The sequence below is a fragment of the Rana temporaria genome, chromosome 2 (assembly GCF_905171775.1).
Source record: "Rana temporaria chromosome 2, aRanTem1.1, whole genome shotgun sequence".
Lineage (NCBI taxonomy): Eukaryota > Metazoa > Chordata > Amphibia > Anura > Ranidae > Rana > Rana temporaria.
The window spans coordinates 278,034,554-278,052,380 of NC_053490.1; the positions used below are offsets into that span (position 1 = coordinate 278,034,554).

At 44.7% G+C, this 17,827-nt stretch overlaps 1 protein-coding gene across 1 annotated transcript in view; it reads right to left on the reverse strand.

Moving 5' to 3' along the window:
- The window catches only part of TINAGL1 (tubulointerstitial nephritis antigen like 1), a 74,977-nt gene that overhangs the window by 32,847 nt on the left and 24,303 nt on the right, over positions 1-17,827 (reverse strand). The window contains exons 4-5 of the mRNA XM_040337090.1: positions 10,339-10,673; positions 6,255-6,318 (exon numbers count right to left, since the gene is read on the reverse strand). Of these exons, the coding sequence (XP_040193024.1) occupies positions 6,255-6,318; positions 10,339-10,645 (371 nt within the window). The 5' untranslated portion in view covers positions 10,646-10,673. The remainder of the gene's footprint in view (positions 1-6,254; positions 6,319-10,338; positions 10,674-17,827) is intronic.

Here is a 17,827-nt window from a genome sequence, read left to right on the forward strand (position 1 = left end):
TATACTTGGTCAGGTATTCCAGTTTCCTTCCACACTTCGACAGACATGCTGGTAGGTTAATTGGCTCCTGATTGGCCCTAGTATGTGTATGTAGGCATCGAGATGGGGACTTTAGATTGTAAGCGCCTTGAGGGCAGGGACTGATATGAATGTACAGTATGCCAAGCACTGCTAGCGCAATATAAATGTCTATAATAAGAGAGTCTGACAACCTGAGCCACCCAGTTACTGTGTTCTTACATCAGTTGCAGGAGACAGATCCGTATGAGTAAAACATATAATAACTGAATGTAAAGTACAGCAAGGCCAAGTTTAAACTTGCGGCGTAACTGCTACGCCTCTGAAAAGCAATCCACGTCTGGAGGAGCCCATATGACGCCTCCTTACGGTCTGTTTTAATGTGGTGCAGATGTGTAACAGTTACGGGACATTTGCAGTGCATTCCCTATTACATGAATGGGTCGAATTTGATGGTGCTACAGCCTGCCAAATGTGACAGGAGCAATCATTTCTTGCAGCGGGCAGGAAGCAAAGCACTCCAAACTTGACATGCAAGCACCACCGCCCACTGCCTTTGCAGCTTAAGGGAGGGCAGTTGGGAGGTGCTAAAAACGTGACACATTTTTAACACCTCTTAACTATAAATCTTTTGTTAGCACTATTTATTTTGTGTGTGTTTTAGTTGTACTTAGGCCATGAATAAGCACTAACTAAGTGTGAAACGCGTCGGCTGTTTTTGATTTCTGCTGTGTATTTGCGGTGTCTGCTCATGTTCCTTCAATGAAGACAACTCAAGAGTTCTTTGGTGTGCGGCCGTCCATCCGTCCTTTGCTACTTTCCATTAACTACAAATCTAAATGAGCCCCAACTCATAGCAACTAATGGGGCCCTTTCACATGTACGGATCCCGTGAGGATCCGTACCTTTATCATCCGTCTGCTCAGCGGGGATCGTGCCGTTGATCCCCGCTGAGCCGGCAGATAAAAGGGCAGTCCCTGCACACTGAAGGGACCGCCCTGTCCGCTCTCCTTCATCTGCTGACATCCGCAATTCCATAGGGATACATGTATGTCTGTATTTCATCCGAAATACGGACATACGGTTCGCAGGTGTGAAAGGGGCCATAGGCTTCCTTTCTTTAAGTAGCAAAATAAAGACAATTTAGTCTGGCTGGTTACCACAGGTTACCAACTTTACCCATAGCTATATAAGTTTGCAAATCCTTAAGAAATGAGCCTCCAGGAAAGCTGCAAATTATATATACACACACACACACACACACACACAGTATATATATATATATATATATATATATATATATATATATATATATATATATATATATATACACATACACATACACATATACAGTATGTATATGTATGTGTGTGTGTGTGTGTGTGTGTGTGTAATATATATATATATATATATATATATATATATATATATATATATATATATATATACACACACACACACACTATATATATACACATATACATATACACACACACACACACACAGTATCTCACAAAAGTGAGTACACCCCTCACATTTTTTGTGCTTATTTTATTATGTCTTTTCATGTGACAACACTGAAGAAATTGAACTTTGCTACAATGTAAAGTAGTAAGTGTACAGCTTGTATACCAGTGTATATTTGCTGTCCCCTTAAACCGCTGGCAACAAAAGTGAGTACACCCCTAAGTGAAAATTTCCAAATTGGGCCCAAAGTGTCAATATTTTGTGTGGCCACCATTATTTTCCAGCACTGCCTTAAGCCTCTTAGGCATGGAGTTTACCAGAGCTTCACAGGTTGCCACTGGAGTCTTAAGCCTTGTACACACGATCCGATTTTTGGCCAACTGAGCGTCAGGCCTCATACACTCGACCGAGAATCTCGTCGTAAAAGAAACGTCTTTTTCTCGACGAGTTCCTTGTTAGGCTTGTCGAGAATCTTGTCAAGCTTTCTTTGCATACACACTGTCAAGAAAAAAATCTCGTCGTTCTCAAACGGGGTGACGTACAACACGTACGACGGCACTATAAAGGGGAAGTTCAATTCCCCTTTATAGGTTTCTAAGCATACACACGAACGTGTTTCTCGTCGGAAACCAGCCCGACGAGAAACACGACGAGGAAATTGAAACTCCCGATGAGAAAAACATGTTCTCTTTTTTTTCTCGTCAAGATCCACAACAGTTTTCTCAACGAAAAACACACAGACAACCGTTTTCCTCTGCAAAAATGCTCTGCCAGCATTTTTCTTGATGGATTTTGCAGAGGAAAACGGTCGTGTGTACGAGGCCTCAGACTTTTGTCAAAAGGGTGTGTGCCTGGATTTTGTCTTGCATACTAATGGCACACAATTGTCAGCCAATAAAAACAAACATAGTAATGTGCTACGTGAAATTGCAGCTCTTGAGTGCCACCCTTTGGGCACCTTCTGCTAATGTCATGTTTTGTGAGAATTGATTCAGGGGATGCGTGTTTGTATTTTGGACTTGTGTGACAGACTTTTGTACAGACGATACGAAAAAAACAGACCGCTGTCTGCCGAAAATGTACTAACCTGCCATCCAACATTTGTTGGCCGAAAGTTGGACAACAATTGTCTGAAGGAGCCGTCTGATTTTAGGCCAACAGTCTGCCATCAGACAGACAATCCCCTGCCAACAATCAGATTGTGTGTACGAGGCTTTAGGCATGGAGTTCACCAGAGCTTCACAGGTTGCCACTGGAGTCCTCTTCCACTCCTCCATGACATCAAAGAGTTGGTGGATGTTAGAGACCTTGCGCTTCTCCACCTTCTGTTTAAATCTATGGGAATGCCCCCACAAAAGCTCAATAGTGTTTAGGTCTGGAGATGGGCTTTGCCAGTCCATCATCTTTACCCTCAGCTTCATTAGCAAGACAGTAGTCATCTTGGAGGTGTGTTTGGGGTCGTTATAATGTTGGAATACTGCCCTGCGGCCCAGTCTCTAAAGGGAGGGGATCATGCTCTGCTTTAGTATGTCACAGTACATGTTGACATTCATAGTTCCATCAATGAACTGTAGATCCCCAGTGCCGGCAGCACTCATGCAGCCCCAGACCATGACACTCCTACCACCATGCTTGACTGTAGGCAAGACACACTTTTCTTTGTACTCCTCACCTAGTTACCGCCCCAGACGCTTGACACCATCTGAACCAAATAAGTTTATCTTAGTCTTATCAGACCACAGGACATTGTTCCAGTAATCCATGTCCTTAGTCTGCTTGTATTTAGCAAACTGGTGCAGGTTTCCTTGTGCATCATCTTTAGAAGAGGCTTCCTTCTGGGATGACAGCCATGGAAACCAATTTTATGCAGTGTGCGGCATATGGTCTGAGCACTGACAGACTAAACCCCCACCTCTTTAACCTCTGCAGCAATGCTGGCAGCACGCATACGTCTATTTTCCAAAAACACAAGCTCTGGATATGTTGCTGAACATGTGCACTCAAAGTCTTTGGTCAACCATGGCGAGGCCTGTTCCGAGTGGAATCTGTCCTGTTAAACCACTGTATGGTCTTGGCCACCATGCTGCAGCTCAGTTTCAGGATCTTGGCAATCTTCTTATAGCCTAGGCCATCTTTATGTAGAGCAACAATTCTTTTTTTCAGATCTTCAGAGAGTTCTTTGCCATGAGGTGCCACGTTGAATTACAGTGACCAGTATGAGAAAGTGAGAGCGATAACACCAAATTTAACACACCTGCTCCCTTTTAATACTAATGAGTCACATGATACCGGGTAGGAAAAATTGATAATTCAGCCCAATTTGGACATTTTCACTTACGGGTGTACTCACTTTTGTTGCCAGAGGTTTAGACAATAATGGCTGTGTGTTATGTCATTTTGAGAGGACAGCAAATGTATACAAGCTGTACACACTACTTTACATTGCAGCAAAGTGTCATTTTATCAGTGTTATTACATTAAGATATAATTAAAAAAAATGTGAGGGGTGTATTCACTTTTGTGAGATACTGTATATGTAACCATATGAGGTCAGTGATGTCACAAGCACCCCCACCCTTTTGAACATGTTTAGCCATTGGGCATGAACTGACGCAATGGTTTGTCAAGCGCTTCCACTTACATGTGCCCATAAAACGTTCACATCCATAGAATTATTCTACTGCACATGGCTGCAAGAGGGCCAGGAGAACATGGTCCTTATTGCTAGCGGCTATAACAGCCCCTAGCAATAATTGGATGTAAAATTTGATCAAACTGGGTCCATTCAGCCTGCCCATACATGGTTCGAATTGTCTATGGTCAACTTAAGAGTCAGTTTTCAATTTATGCAGGAATAATGACCACAGATGCAGAATTTTGTACTTTGAATTCATGCAGTTTAGCTCAGTACAAAATTACTGATCATAACACAACTGTGTGCATGGGCCCATAACATAATATACTGCTGCATTCATATTTGTAAAGCACGATCAAAACACAGCACATTTTATGTCTGTGTTCATAACCCTTCAATCTGAAGGCGTACCTAATAAAAAACATAAAGAGCAATAAGAATGAGCAGCAACAGGCTAGGGTTTCAGTTTACTTCTGTCATATCATATTTTTATTCATAATGGATTACTGCACCTGCACAATCTCAATGTTCATGGATTAGGCATGATGAAGACTTGTGGTATGTTATGTAGTCATATTTAAATTATTCTCAAAGACTAAAAATGTTATGCAGACTTTTTTCCCTTTGGAAAATGCCATGCAGTAAAATCTCTATAGGCCGGAACTGTGCTGAACATGGTGATCCGGAGGAAGGGTAATTTTATTCATGGTAAATATGCTGTGTTTTTTAGTTTCCAGCAGTTACAGAATGGACATTATTGTTCATTTTTCCTCTGTCCACTTGCCAGAATTCCTGATCAAATTAGGCCTTGGTCTCTAGAAAGTAAAAAAAAAAAAAAAAGAAAAAAAATCTAGGAGAGAGGGGAGAGAATCCCTGGCGATAGTCCCAGCGAGCAACTGTGCATGCTTGCATGACAAGATACTGAAAATTGGATTACATTTTGAACATGAAATTGTGTTATGTCTAACAAGAAAATATGAACAAAACACATTTGCACAAAAAAAAAAAAAAATTAAACATATCTACAACACAACCACACATTGCTGTTACTGCTTTGTATATTCCCCTTTTTTTTTAATGCCACAGTAACTTTACAGCAAACAAAACATGACACATACAAGAATTATTCATAGAGGATCTTTGGCCTAGTCACCAATGGTTGTATATGGAAAGTCGAAAAATCCAGCATAAAAAAAAAACCTCAATCTGGCTCGTATTTTTGTGCATATAGGGGTTTAGAGGCATATGCATGTAATTTCATTCTAATGCCTAGAATATTCTTTTTATATATATATATATATTATATATATATATATATATATATATATATATATATATATATATATACACACACATATACATATATATACATATATATATATATATATATATATATATATATATATATATATATATATATATATATATATATATATATATATATATATATATATATATATATATATATACATACATACATACATACATACATACATACACACACACATATACATACACACATACACACATATATACATATACACATACACAAATATGTGGCCCTCATTCCCATCTCAAAAAGTTGGGAGTTAAGCAAATGTGATGTGGTCTCTGGGTAGACACAACCACAGTATAACATCTAGTTTTCTGAATTATCCAGATACAACAAAAGTGCTGCCTTCATTATCCTCACCAGAAGATTAGTAGAGAGCATTAAAAATGGGTTGTAAAGGTTTGTTTTTTAATTTCAAAATAGGTTCCTTTAAGCTAGTGCATTGTTGGTTCACTTACCTTTTTCCTTCCATCTCCCTTCTAAATGTTTTTTTCTTTGCCTGAATTTCTCACTTCCTGTTTCTTCTCAGTAAACTAACTCCCAGCCAGAACGGCTCGGATGATGGGGGGAAAGCTTACTGAGGAGAAACAGGAAGTGAGAAATTCAGACATAGAAAAAAAAAACATTTAGAAGGGAAATGGAAGGAAAAGGTAGGTGAATCAACAATGCACGAGCTTAAAGGAACCTATTTAGAAAATAAAAAACAAACCTTTACAGCCCCTTTAAATTATAAAAATGAAGCAGCCATAAAACTGCAGAGGAAAAAACACTACAAGCAAAAGCTGCATTTAGTACACTTACCACCGATTGCAGTTGTCTTGGAATGTTGCTCCACTTGGATATTTCTGGTTATTTTTAATACACACTAGAAGAAAACGATTGTGGTAAGTAATTTGTACTGTAATTATTTATTTTCTTCAGCAATTACAATACTTATGTGCATTTATGGTTCACAAAGAATCCATATGCAACACATACAATCCAAGCTAAATAACATCAAACATTTACTATGTACCTAGTATACCTACCATGATATCGGAGATAAAGCAGATAAACATGCACATGCAGTATTACAACACATACTAAATACACAGGAACGGGTACATACAAACTAACAAGGAGACATTTTATTATCAGCATAATCCAAGTCTTGTGGCACAACAGACTATTGAAAGCTGAATTGTATTGCCGTTTTTCAGGTTTCGGTATTCTTTTGGAGAAATTAAATGAGCTGAATATACCCAACATGCCACTAAAGTCTGCAGCGTGCAGTGTTTATTTAGCAAACAACAGCTGTGGAAAAGGAGTTATTGTATTTCTGTGCTTTAAATAGAAGTTGTTAGAAGGGTCTGTTATGTAAGAATAATTACTCCACACTACTCACTGGTATAGATTAGTGTTCTCCAAACTGCCACTACTCACTGGTATAGATTGGTGGTCTCCAAACTGCCACTACTCACTGGTATAGATCAGGGGTCTCCAAACTGCCACTACTCACTGGTATAGATCAGGGGTCTCCAAACTGCCACTACTCACTGGTATAGATCAGGGGTCTCCAAACTGCCACTACTCACTGGTATAGATCAGTGGTCTCCAAACTGCCACTACTCACTGGTATAGATCAGTGGTCTCCAAACTGCCACTACTCACTGGTATAGATCAGGGGTCTCCAAACTGCCACTACTCACTGGTATAGATCAGGGGTCTCCAAACTGCCACTACTCACTGGTATAGATCAGGGGTCTCCAAACTGCCACTACTCACTGGTATAGATCAGGGGTCTCCAAACTGCGACTGCTACTACTCACTAGTATAGATCAGGGGTCTCCAAACTGCCACTACTCACTGGTATAGATCAGGGGTCTCCAAACTGCCATTGCTACTACTCACTAGTATAGATCAGGGGTCGCCAAACTGCCACTACTCACTGGTATAGATCAGGGGTCGCCAAACTGCCACTACTCACTGGTATAGATCAGGGGTCTCCAAACTGCCACTGCTACTACTTACTAGTATATATTAGTGGTCTCCAAACTGCTACTGCTCTTACTCACTGGTATAGATTAGTGGTCTCCAAACTGATACTACCCCCTAGTATAGATCAGTGGTCTCCAAACTGCTACTACTCGCTAGTATAGATTAGTGGCCTCCTTTGCTAGATCAGGGGTCTCCAAACTGCTACTACTCGCTAGTATAGATTAGTGGCCTCCTTTGCTTGTCGCCATTGTATTTGGCCCTTTATTTGGCCCTTGGGGCACTATTCTTCCCACTAACACTAATTATGGGGCACAAATTTCTCCTGCGGATATCAATGATGGGGACTATTCCTCCCACTGACACCTATGATGGAGAACTATTCCTCCCACTGACACCTATGATGGAGAACTATTCCTCCCACTGACACCTATGATGGGGAACTATTCCTCCCACTGACACCTATGATGGGGGAACTATTCCTCCCACTGACACCTATGATGGGGAACTATTCCTCCCACTGACACCTATGATGGGGAACTATTCCTCCCACTGACACCTATGATGGGGAACTATTCCTCCCACTGACACCTATGATGGGGGAACTATTCCTCCCACTGACACCTATGATGGGGAACTATTCCTCCCACTGACACCTATGATGGGGAACTATTCCTCCCACTGACACCTATGATGGGGAACTATTCCTCCCACTGACACCTTTGATGGGGAACTATTCCTCCCACTGACAACTGACACCTATGATGGGGAACTATTCCTCCCACTGACACCTATGATGGGGAACTATTCCTCCCACTGACACCAACGATGGGGCACTATTCCTCCCACTGACACCAACGATGGGGGACTATTCCTCCCACTGACACCAACGATGGGGCACTATTCCTCCCACTGACACCAACGATAGGGGACTATTCCTCCCACTGACACCAACGATAGGGGACTATTCCTCCCACTGACACCAAATAAATGGAGTCTGTTTAATTACTATGGAATACAACACTTTGCACACTAAAATACAGTCCTTTTATCACCACTGACCATGCTGAAAAATACATGCATCCGTACACTCACAAACCACAAGCAAAAGAGGAGAACTTTGCATGTCATGGATGCTTGAATTCCAGACAGAAGACAGGATGATGCTAGAGGGAAGATAAAGCAAGAGCCAATAATTGTCAAAGGCTCTTAACCCCATGGAAACAGATAGTAAAACATAGAAAACTCTACACCGTCTGGTTGATTTACTAAAGACTGTTCACTTTGCAAGGGAAGTTGAACTTTGCAAGGAATTTTTCTTCAGAGCTTGGTGAATGAAGTTAGGATCTGCTGACTTCTATCATCTAATCATGTGCAAGAAAAATAAAAAATAAATATGGTGTTTTTATTTTCCTTGCGTGTGATTGGTTATTCTTTGCAGACTGAACTTTCACTGCTTCACCAACGCATAGTATACACTAGTTTTTTTTTTGTTCAACCCAGCAGGGCTGAATGAAAAAAAAAACAAAACTGACAGCTCAGGAGCAGTCGCTGTACCAACCATGCTTGGTTAGTACAGCGATCTCCTCTGCTATGCCATTGTGTTCTGACAGAGGGACGCCCCGCCAGAACACTCCGGTCAATGGCTGAGAGCAGGGTTTAGGAGCTCATACACAGACCCTTTTGATCATGCCCCGTCAACAGCTGGCTTCTGTCGGACCAGGTACAGTACACACAGGCCGAATGCCGCCTGACTTTCGTCCCGTGTGTACTAGGCTTAACCACTTGCCGCCCGCCAATGACAGATTGACGGCGGCAAAGTGGTTGTAGAATCCTGACGGGACGTCATATGCGGCGATTGTTGTTGCAGGGTGTCAGTCTGACACCCCACAACACCGATCTTGGTAAAGTGTCTCTCACGGAGACTCTTTACCACGTGATCAGCCGTGTCCAATCACGGCTGATCACGATGTAAACAGCAAAAGCCGGTAATCGGCTTTTCCTCACTCGCGTCTGTCAGACGCGGTTAGAGGAGAGCCGATCGGCTGCTCCTCTGACAGGGGGGGTTTGTGCTGATCGATTATCAGCACAGCCCCCCCTGAACCACCAGGGATGCCCACTGGACCACCAGGGATTCCACTAGATCACCAGGGATTTAAATCAAAGGTATGCCACCCTAGACCACCAGGGATGACATATAATGGATGCCAATCAGTGCCACAATGGATGCCTGTGCCCACAATGGGCATCACTGATTGGCAGGCATTGTTTGGCACTGATTGGCATCCATTAGTACAACACATTAGTTAGTGCCCATCTATGCTGCCTATCAGTGCCCATCCATGCCGCCTATCAGTGCCCATCCGTGCCGCCTATCCCTGCCCATCCGTGCCGCCTATCTGTGCCACCCATCAGTGCCCATCCGTGCCGCCCATCAGTGCCACATATTGGTGCCCATCATCAATGCCACCACATCAGTGCCACCTCATCGGTGCCACCTTATCAGTGACAGTCAGTGCAGTACCATCAGTGCCCATTAGTGAAGGAGAAAAACGTACTTATTTACAATGTTTTATAACGGAAACAAAAAAAAATGTTTTTTTTTTTCTAAATTTTCGGTCATTTTTTTTTTTGCAGAAAATAAAAATCCCAGAGGTGATCAAATACCACCAAAAGAAAGCTCTATTTGAGGGTACAAAATGATAAAAATTTAGTTTGGGTACAGTGTAGCATGACCGCGCAATTGTCACTCAAAGTGCAACAGCACTGAAAGCTAAACATTGGTCTGGGCGGGAAGGTGTATAAGTGCCCTGTATGGAAGTGGTTAAGCTGGGGAAAATGCTCAAAGTGAACAGTCTGTTTACACATCCATCAAACCCATTATTGTGAACATGGTATTAATCGCTCATACCTTTTTGAATACTTACTGGGGGGCTAATGTGTAAACAAAACCCCCAGAAGTCAGGGCAGCAGTCAGACACTGTTCGATTGCAGAAGAGATCGCAGTAGCAGATGGTATCCAAATAAGGCACTGTACAGGCATCATCTCTTCCTGGGCAGCAAGAAGTTCTCTTTTCACAATACGAGCCATCTGGATCTCTAATTCCAAGAGTATGAAGTCCTGGGGCCAGCTCACGTCGGGTGCGAGACCTACGGGCCGTGATGTCTTTAATTACACCAATGCACAGCAAAACCGAAGCGAAGAAAAAGAGCCTCATCTTTGGATAAAGCGGTCAAAGTTCCTGCAAAGAGATGAATGATGAGATGCTGTTGACAGTAGGAGGTTACTGCCTAAAGGTCTTCAATATTTAAAGAGGGATTAACAGCTAAATTCCCATTAGGCAACATAAAGAAAGTACAATTTTCATCAAAAGAAAAGAACAAAACTAATAAAATATTACATTGCTATCTTAAATATTTAAAAAATGTCAAATAGTGGCAACCTGCAACACCCTTGTAACACTGCTGAGACAAGCTGTGTCTGAACTTGCTACTGATTTCTTCATTTATCTTCGTGATTAGGAAATCTCTGCAGGTAGGCAGACATATTTCTACCCAGATATTTATTTTTATGTAGGAGGGAGCAGGGAGGGCAGGAGGACAACCCGGGTGTGGAATATCTCTAGGGGTAAAAAAAAAAAAAAAAAAAAAAAAACACACACACACACACACACACACACACACACACAAGACATCAAAAAGTCATCAAAAAAATAAATAAAAATAAATATATATATATATATATATATATATATATATATATATATATATATATATTTTTTTTTTTTTTGCTGTGGTGCCTATATAGCTATATGACACTTCCCTGCAGACAAAGGGATTTTTAATAACAGCTTACCTGTAAAATCCTTTTCTTGTAGTACATCACGGGACACAGAGCAGCATAGCCATTACACATGGGTTATATAGTGTACCTTCAGGTGATGGACACTGGCACTCTCCGACAGGAAGTTCCCTCCCTATATAACCCCCACCCATAGTGGGAGTACCTCAGTTTTGTAGCAAGCAATGTGTCTCCCAAAGATTCCCCATAAGAGGGGTGGGAGCTCTGTGTCCCGTGATGTACTACAAGAAAAGGATTTTACAGGTAAGCTGTTATTAAAAATCCCTTTTTCTTTATCGTACATCACGGGACACAGAGCAGCATAGCCATTACACATGGGATGTCCCCAAGCAATGCTAAATGAGGGGAGGGAGAGCATCCAGGTAAAGCAAAAAAACAGCGGGTGCCAAAGGACAAGAGGACCTTATACTGCGGCCTGTAGAACCGCCTGCCCGAAGGCTGAATCAGCGTTCCTCCTAACGTCCATTTGATAAAATTTAGCAAACGTATGAACAGATGACCAGGTCGCTGCCCTGCAGACTTGAGCCATAGAGACCTGGTGATACGCTGCCCAAGAGGCGCTCACAGCTCTAGTGGAGTGAGCCTTAACCGACAAAGGCGGGTTTTTCCCTTTTAGGCCATAGGCCTGAATAATCAACTGTCTAATCCATTTGGAAATGGTGGCTTTAGACGCTGCCTGACCCTTCTTGGGTCCTTCTGGCAGAATAAACAAGACGTCAGTCTTGCGAACCTGGGCTGTGGCCTTCAAATAAATCCTAACAGCCCTGACCACATCTAAGGAATGTAGCAATCTCTCCTTCTTTGAAGAAGGTTTAGGAAAAAATTACGGAAGAATCAAGTCCTGATTTAGATGAAAACTAGATACTACTTTCGGAAGAAAGGACGGATGTGGCCGAAGAACGACCCTGTCCTTATGTAGTACTAAATAGGGTGCCTTACACGACAAGGCTGCCAGTTCCGACACCCTCCTGGCGGAAGACATAGCCACCAAAAAAACCAATTTTCTAGTTAACAAGACCAGCGGGATCTCAGATAAGGGTTCAAAAGGCTGGAATTGTAAGGCCGATAGAACCAAATTTAAATCCCAAGGATACAGGGGAGCCTTTACCGGAGGATTAATCCGAATAACCCCTTGTAAGAACGACTTTATTAGAGAGTGAGAGGCCAAGGGTCTTTGGAAAAAGACTGATAAGGCAGAAACCTGCCCCTTGATTGTGCTGACAGCTAGACCCTTCTCTACTCCTAACTGTAGGAAATCCAAGATTCTCCCGATGACATACTTGCGGGGAAGCCACTTCCTAGCCTCACACCATGCAATGTAGGCTTTCCACACCCTATAGTATATAAGTCTAGAGACTGGCTTTCTAGCATTAACTAGGGTGGAAATAACCTGGCCAGAAAGGCCCCTGTTTTTAAGAATTAGGGATTCAGCCGCCAGGCCGTCAAATTTAAGGCTGGTAAGGCAGGATGGAAGAATGGCCCTTGTGAGAGGAGGTCCGGCCGCAACGGGAGGACCCACGGTTCCTCTATTGCCATCCTTATTATTAAGGAGTACCAAGGCCTCCGGGGCCAAGCCGGGGCAACCAGAATCGTTGGTTTGCGCTCCACCTGGATTCTGTGAAGAAGACGGGGTAGCATCCGTAACGGAGGGAAGGCGTAAATCAGCGCAAACTGTTGCCAAGGACATACCAGGGCGTCCGTCCCGCAGGCCAAAGGATCCCTTGTCCGGGATACAAATTTGATTAGTTTCGTATTGAACCTGGAGGCCATGACATCCACCTCCGGAGTTCCCCATCTCTGGCAGATGTCCTGAAACACTTCGGGATGGAGAGACCATTCTCCCGGGGACATTTGTTGGCGGCTGAGAAAATCCGCCTGCCAATTGTCCACTCCGGGGATAAACACTGCTGAAATGCATGGAATATGGGTCTCTGCCCAAGAAAAGATTCGGTCCACCTCTCTCTGGGCTGCCAGACTTCTGGTGCCGCCCTGGTGGTTTATATAAGCCACGGCAGTGGCGTTGTCGGACTGTATCCTTACTGGGGAGTCCTGTAATACATCCGTCCATGCTACTAGAGCCAACCGGGCTGCTCGTATCTCTAGGACATTTATGGATAGAGTCGACTCTCTTTTTGACCACTTCCCCTGCTGGGTCAATCCTTCCAGGACTGCACCCCAACCCGATAGACTCGCGTCTGTGGTAACAATTCTCCATGAGACTGGACTGAACGATCTTCCCCTTAGAAGGTTGTGCGGGGCTAACCACCAGCACAGACTCTGACGTGCTGCATGGGATAGAGATATGGGAAGATCCAGGGCCTGGACCCTCTTGTCCCAGGCTGCGAGAATTGCTCTCTGTAGTTTTCGAGAGTGGATTTGGGCGTAGGGCACCGCTTCGAAGGTCGCCACCAACTTGCCCAATAGGCGCATACACCTGACGAACGGTCGGCCTTGCGCTGCTTAGAATTACTTGAATTAGCTCCTTTATAGAATCCACCCTGGACTGGGGAAGAAAGATTTTCTGATGCACAGTATCTAGAATCAGCCCAAGATATTCCAATCTTCTTGTGGGCTGTAAGGCCGATTTGTCCTGATTTAGGATCCAACCCAGAGATTCCAGGTAGGTTACCACTAGGCCTACTGCTTGCCTCAGACTGGCCTCTGAGAGATCGATCACTATAAGATCGTCTAAATAAGCCATAACCAGGATCCCCTGAGATCTTAGGTTGGCCAGAACTGGGGCCAGAATTTTTGTGAAAACCCGAGGGGCCGTGGCTAGCCCGAAGGGCAAGGCCACGAACTGAAAATGCCGATGTCCCAGAGCAAATCGGAGAAACTTGAAATGCCCGGGAAAGATCGGGACGTGCAGGTATGCATCCTTGATATCGATAGATGCGAGGAATTCTTTCCCTTGTAGGGCGGCCACTACCGAACGAACAGATTCCATTCGGAAAGAGCGAATCTTTAGGAAGCGGTTTAGGGCTTTTAGATCCAGTATTGGTCTTACATCGCCGTTGGGCTTCGGGACTACAAATAGATTTGAATAAAATCCTTGTCCGCGCTCCAGGGCTGGTACCTCCATGATCACCCCTTGATTTAAGAGGCGGTCTAGGGCCGCTAGAAGCGAGACTCCTTTTTGAGGATCGCTTGGGAGCCTTGACTCCTGGAAGTGGGGAGGGGGAAACCCCCAAAACTCCAGCTTGTACCCCTGGGCCACTGAGGACAGAACCCATTGGTCGGAGATTCTGGCCTTCCAAAGCTCCGAGAAGAAGCGGAGTCTTCCCCCCACCCGAGAGAGTGGGGGCGTTCCTTCACAAATTCGCTTTAGGGGCAGCTTTAATTGGTTTACGAAACCATGGCTTCTTGTTGCCTGAAGCTTGCCCTTGCGACCTGTTAGCAGGCGAACGGCCAGCAGGCCGTCGATACTGCCTAGAGGGTGACGGTCCTGAGACTGGAGAGGTTGGACGTTTAAAGGCAGGTCCCCGAAACCTCTTCTTAACAGGCAAAAGAGTGCTTTTGCCACTGGAGATCTTCTGAATATATTTGTCTAGATCATCTCCAAACAATCTTTCACCCTGGAAGGAAAAACCCGTTAAGAGTTTCTTGCAGGGGGTTTCTGCAGACCAGTTTTTTAACCAGAGAAGCCTCCTCATATGAACCAGAAATAAGGATAAACGAGAAGCTTGCTGGATGGAATCCTTAATGGCGTCAACGGCAAAACATAAAGCTCTGGGCAAGTCAGCTAGGTCCTGAGCTTGTTCTGCCGGAAGGTCCCTTAAGACCTGTTTGGTCTGTTCCTTCAATGCCTGGCATACTCCAATGGCAGCCACAGCTGGTTGAACTACTGCACCTGCAGTGGCAAAGGAAGCCTTTAACAACGTTTCAAGTCTCTTATCGACAGGGTCCTTGAACATATGAATATTGTCTACTGGACAAGTTAAGGCTTTGTTCACACATGAAATGGCTGCGTCCACTGTAGGGACAACCCATTTCTTAGAAAAACTTTCTTCCAAAGGATACAGCACTGAGAACCTTTTAGGAGGAAGAAAAATCCTATCTGGTTTGACCCAGTCCTGAAAAATTAGGTCCCTCAGTAAGGGATGGACCGGAAACACTGCATTGGATTGAGGTGCCCTTAGGGAACCTAGAGAGGATACGGCAGCCTGAGGTTCAGGCAGGGGTAACTTAAACTCCGTCCGTACCATGTCCGCTAGGGACTGGATCCATAACTTCTCTGCTTGGGAAGCTGAAAACGGCTCCTCTATAGTGGAGTCCTCAGAACCCTGTTCCAAGTTGCCTTCCCCTTGCTCCGTTGAGAAATCTAATTCCTCTGCGGAAAGGATCTCTTCATCTGGAGACTCAACCCTAGGGGATGGGGACCTAGCCCGCTTCTTCCCAGGTAATGAGGCTGAAATCAAAGCAGCCATTCTCCGCTCAAAACCACTCAAGGTGGTGGCTAACATCTCCTCCGTAACAAAGGTAGGAGTTGGTTGAATGGGGCCAGCCGCAGCATCCAACACCCCTGGTGGCACATCTAGGGCAGCAACCTCCAGTTTATCTGGGGAGGAAGGCACAGCCGACGATTGGCCGAGATCCTCAGAGCCCGATGGGGAACCCTTCTGTTTCTTTGGGCCCTTGGCATTTTTGGAGCCTCCTGCGCCCTTAGGAGCCATGATACAAACCCAAGGTACTCCGCTATAATACTACTGACTATTAAGTCGGAGTAAATACACGCCCCCTAACCAGAGAGGCGTTGGTTACTAAAATAGAAATAGTAATAGGTTAGGGTAATATTACAATCCTTGTTTCCCAAAACCTAAGAGGAAAAGTAATACAATGCCCCAAGGGCTTGTCACTCATAGGACCACTATGAGCCAGGTATTACCCCCTTAAATTGCTGGTCCAGACGCCTGGGTTTACACTAGCTTAGGCTGCTGCAAGTACACCGGCTTTTTTAGAATCACTACTTAAGAGCCAAGCTCTTATTAGGGTGCGTACTCCAAATTGGCCACCGGGTGTCACTCTCCCCCAAAAAAAAACCCTGGTATAACAAACCATACGCAGCTCAGGCTGCAGCTCCGTGTCCCACGGCGATCGTGACTGACTGAGAGCCTAACATAGGCTTCAGAAGGACCGCCCTGCGCTCAACCCGCCCCCCTACGCTGCGTCGCCGAAGTTATTTACAACGTGCGCGCGCACGCGCGCGCGCACGTCTGACGCCGCTGGAGGAACCAGGAAGTCTCAGGGAGACAGCGTGGACGCTGACGGAGCTATGGGGAGAGACAGGCACCCAGGGAAGACTCCCATCTCTGGGAGGTAAGTCCAGCTTACTCTTTCCAGGACCCTTCCCTCTATGGCAGCGCAGCAAGCCTCTAGACCAGCCAGGGGAAAAATCACATGGGGGAGAAAACCATCCAGTGCAAACAGACTTTGTGGTGATATATATATTGCCCATGCACAGAGGCATAAAATAGGCTGCCCCCGAATCCCCTGTGGAGGGCCCACTGACAAACCAAGTTCCGTGGGCCCTCGCTTACCTTCTCCACGCCGCAGGGTATTGCCAAAGGCCCCAATCTTCCCCCATCTCCGTGGGTATGGTCATAGACCTTCAGGGACCGGGGTCCAATTTAGGAACACCACACACCTGGACCTATATAGCACTGCTGGCATCAGGATTGCTAGGTTAAAAACCAGTCCTGGAACCCAGAGTCCAGCCCTCCCAAAGAGAGGCATTATAGGCAGAACCCCTCCACGACTTGGGGCCCGGGTACCGTCCACTTTGGCTATGAAGCACCTTGGACGGATCCGGTAGGCTTGCCCGGGTCCCAAGGACAACTATAGGCAGAGCTCTTCAACGTGCACCAACACCTAAGACACTGGCGAAAAAACTGAGGTACTCCCACTATGGGTGGGGGTTATATAGGGAGGGAACTTCCTGTCGGAGAGTGCCAGTGTCCATCACCTGAAGGTACACTATATAACCCATGTGTAATGGCTATGCTGCTCTGTGTCCCGTGATGTACGATAAAGAAATGGGGATCTTCACACAATCTGACAGATCTGGATACAAATCATCGCATGTCTACAGGGGCACAAATGAGGACCATTGAAAAAAGACACAAGTCCATCTAGTTCAACCATAAAAAAAAATAAAAAAAATACACCATATACCCACAGTTGATACAGAGGAAGGTGAAAAATCCCAGCAAAGCATGATCCAATTTGCTACAGCAGGGGGAAAAATTCCTTCCTGATCCCCTGAGAGACAATTGGATTTTCCCTGTATAAACTTATCATCTTGGAATACAGAGACACCGAGTTGGACCACCCGGGGACTGCACAGTACAGTGGAGCTTAGATTACAAAGCGCAATCTCTCCTACCTGTGTCGCCTACTTTTTAACTATTAGGCCTCGTACAGACGACCAGACATGTCCGATGAAAACGGTCCGCGGACCGTTTATCGGACATGTCCGCTGGGATCATTGGGTCTGATGTGTGTACACACCATCAGACCAAATTCCCCACGGACAGAATAC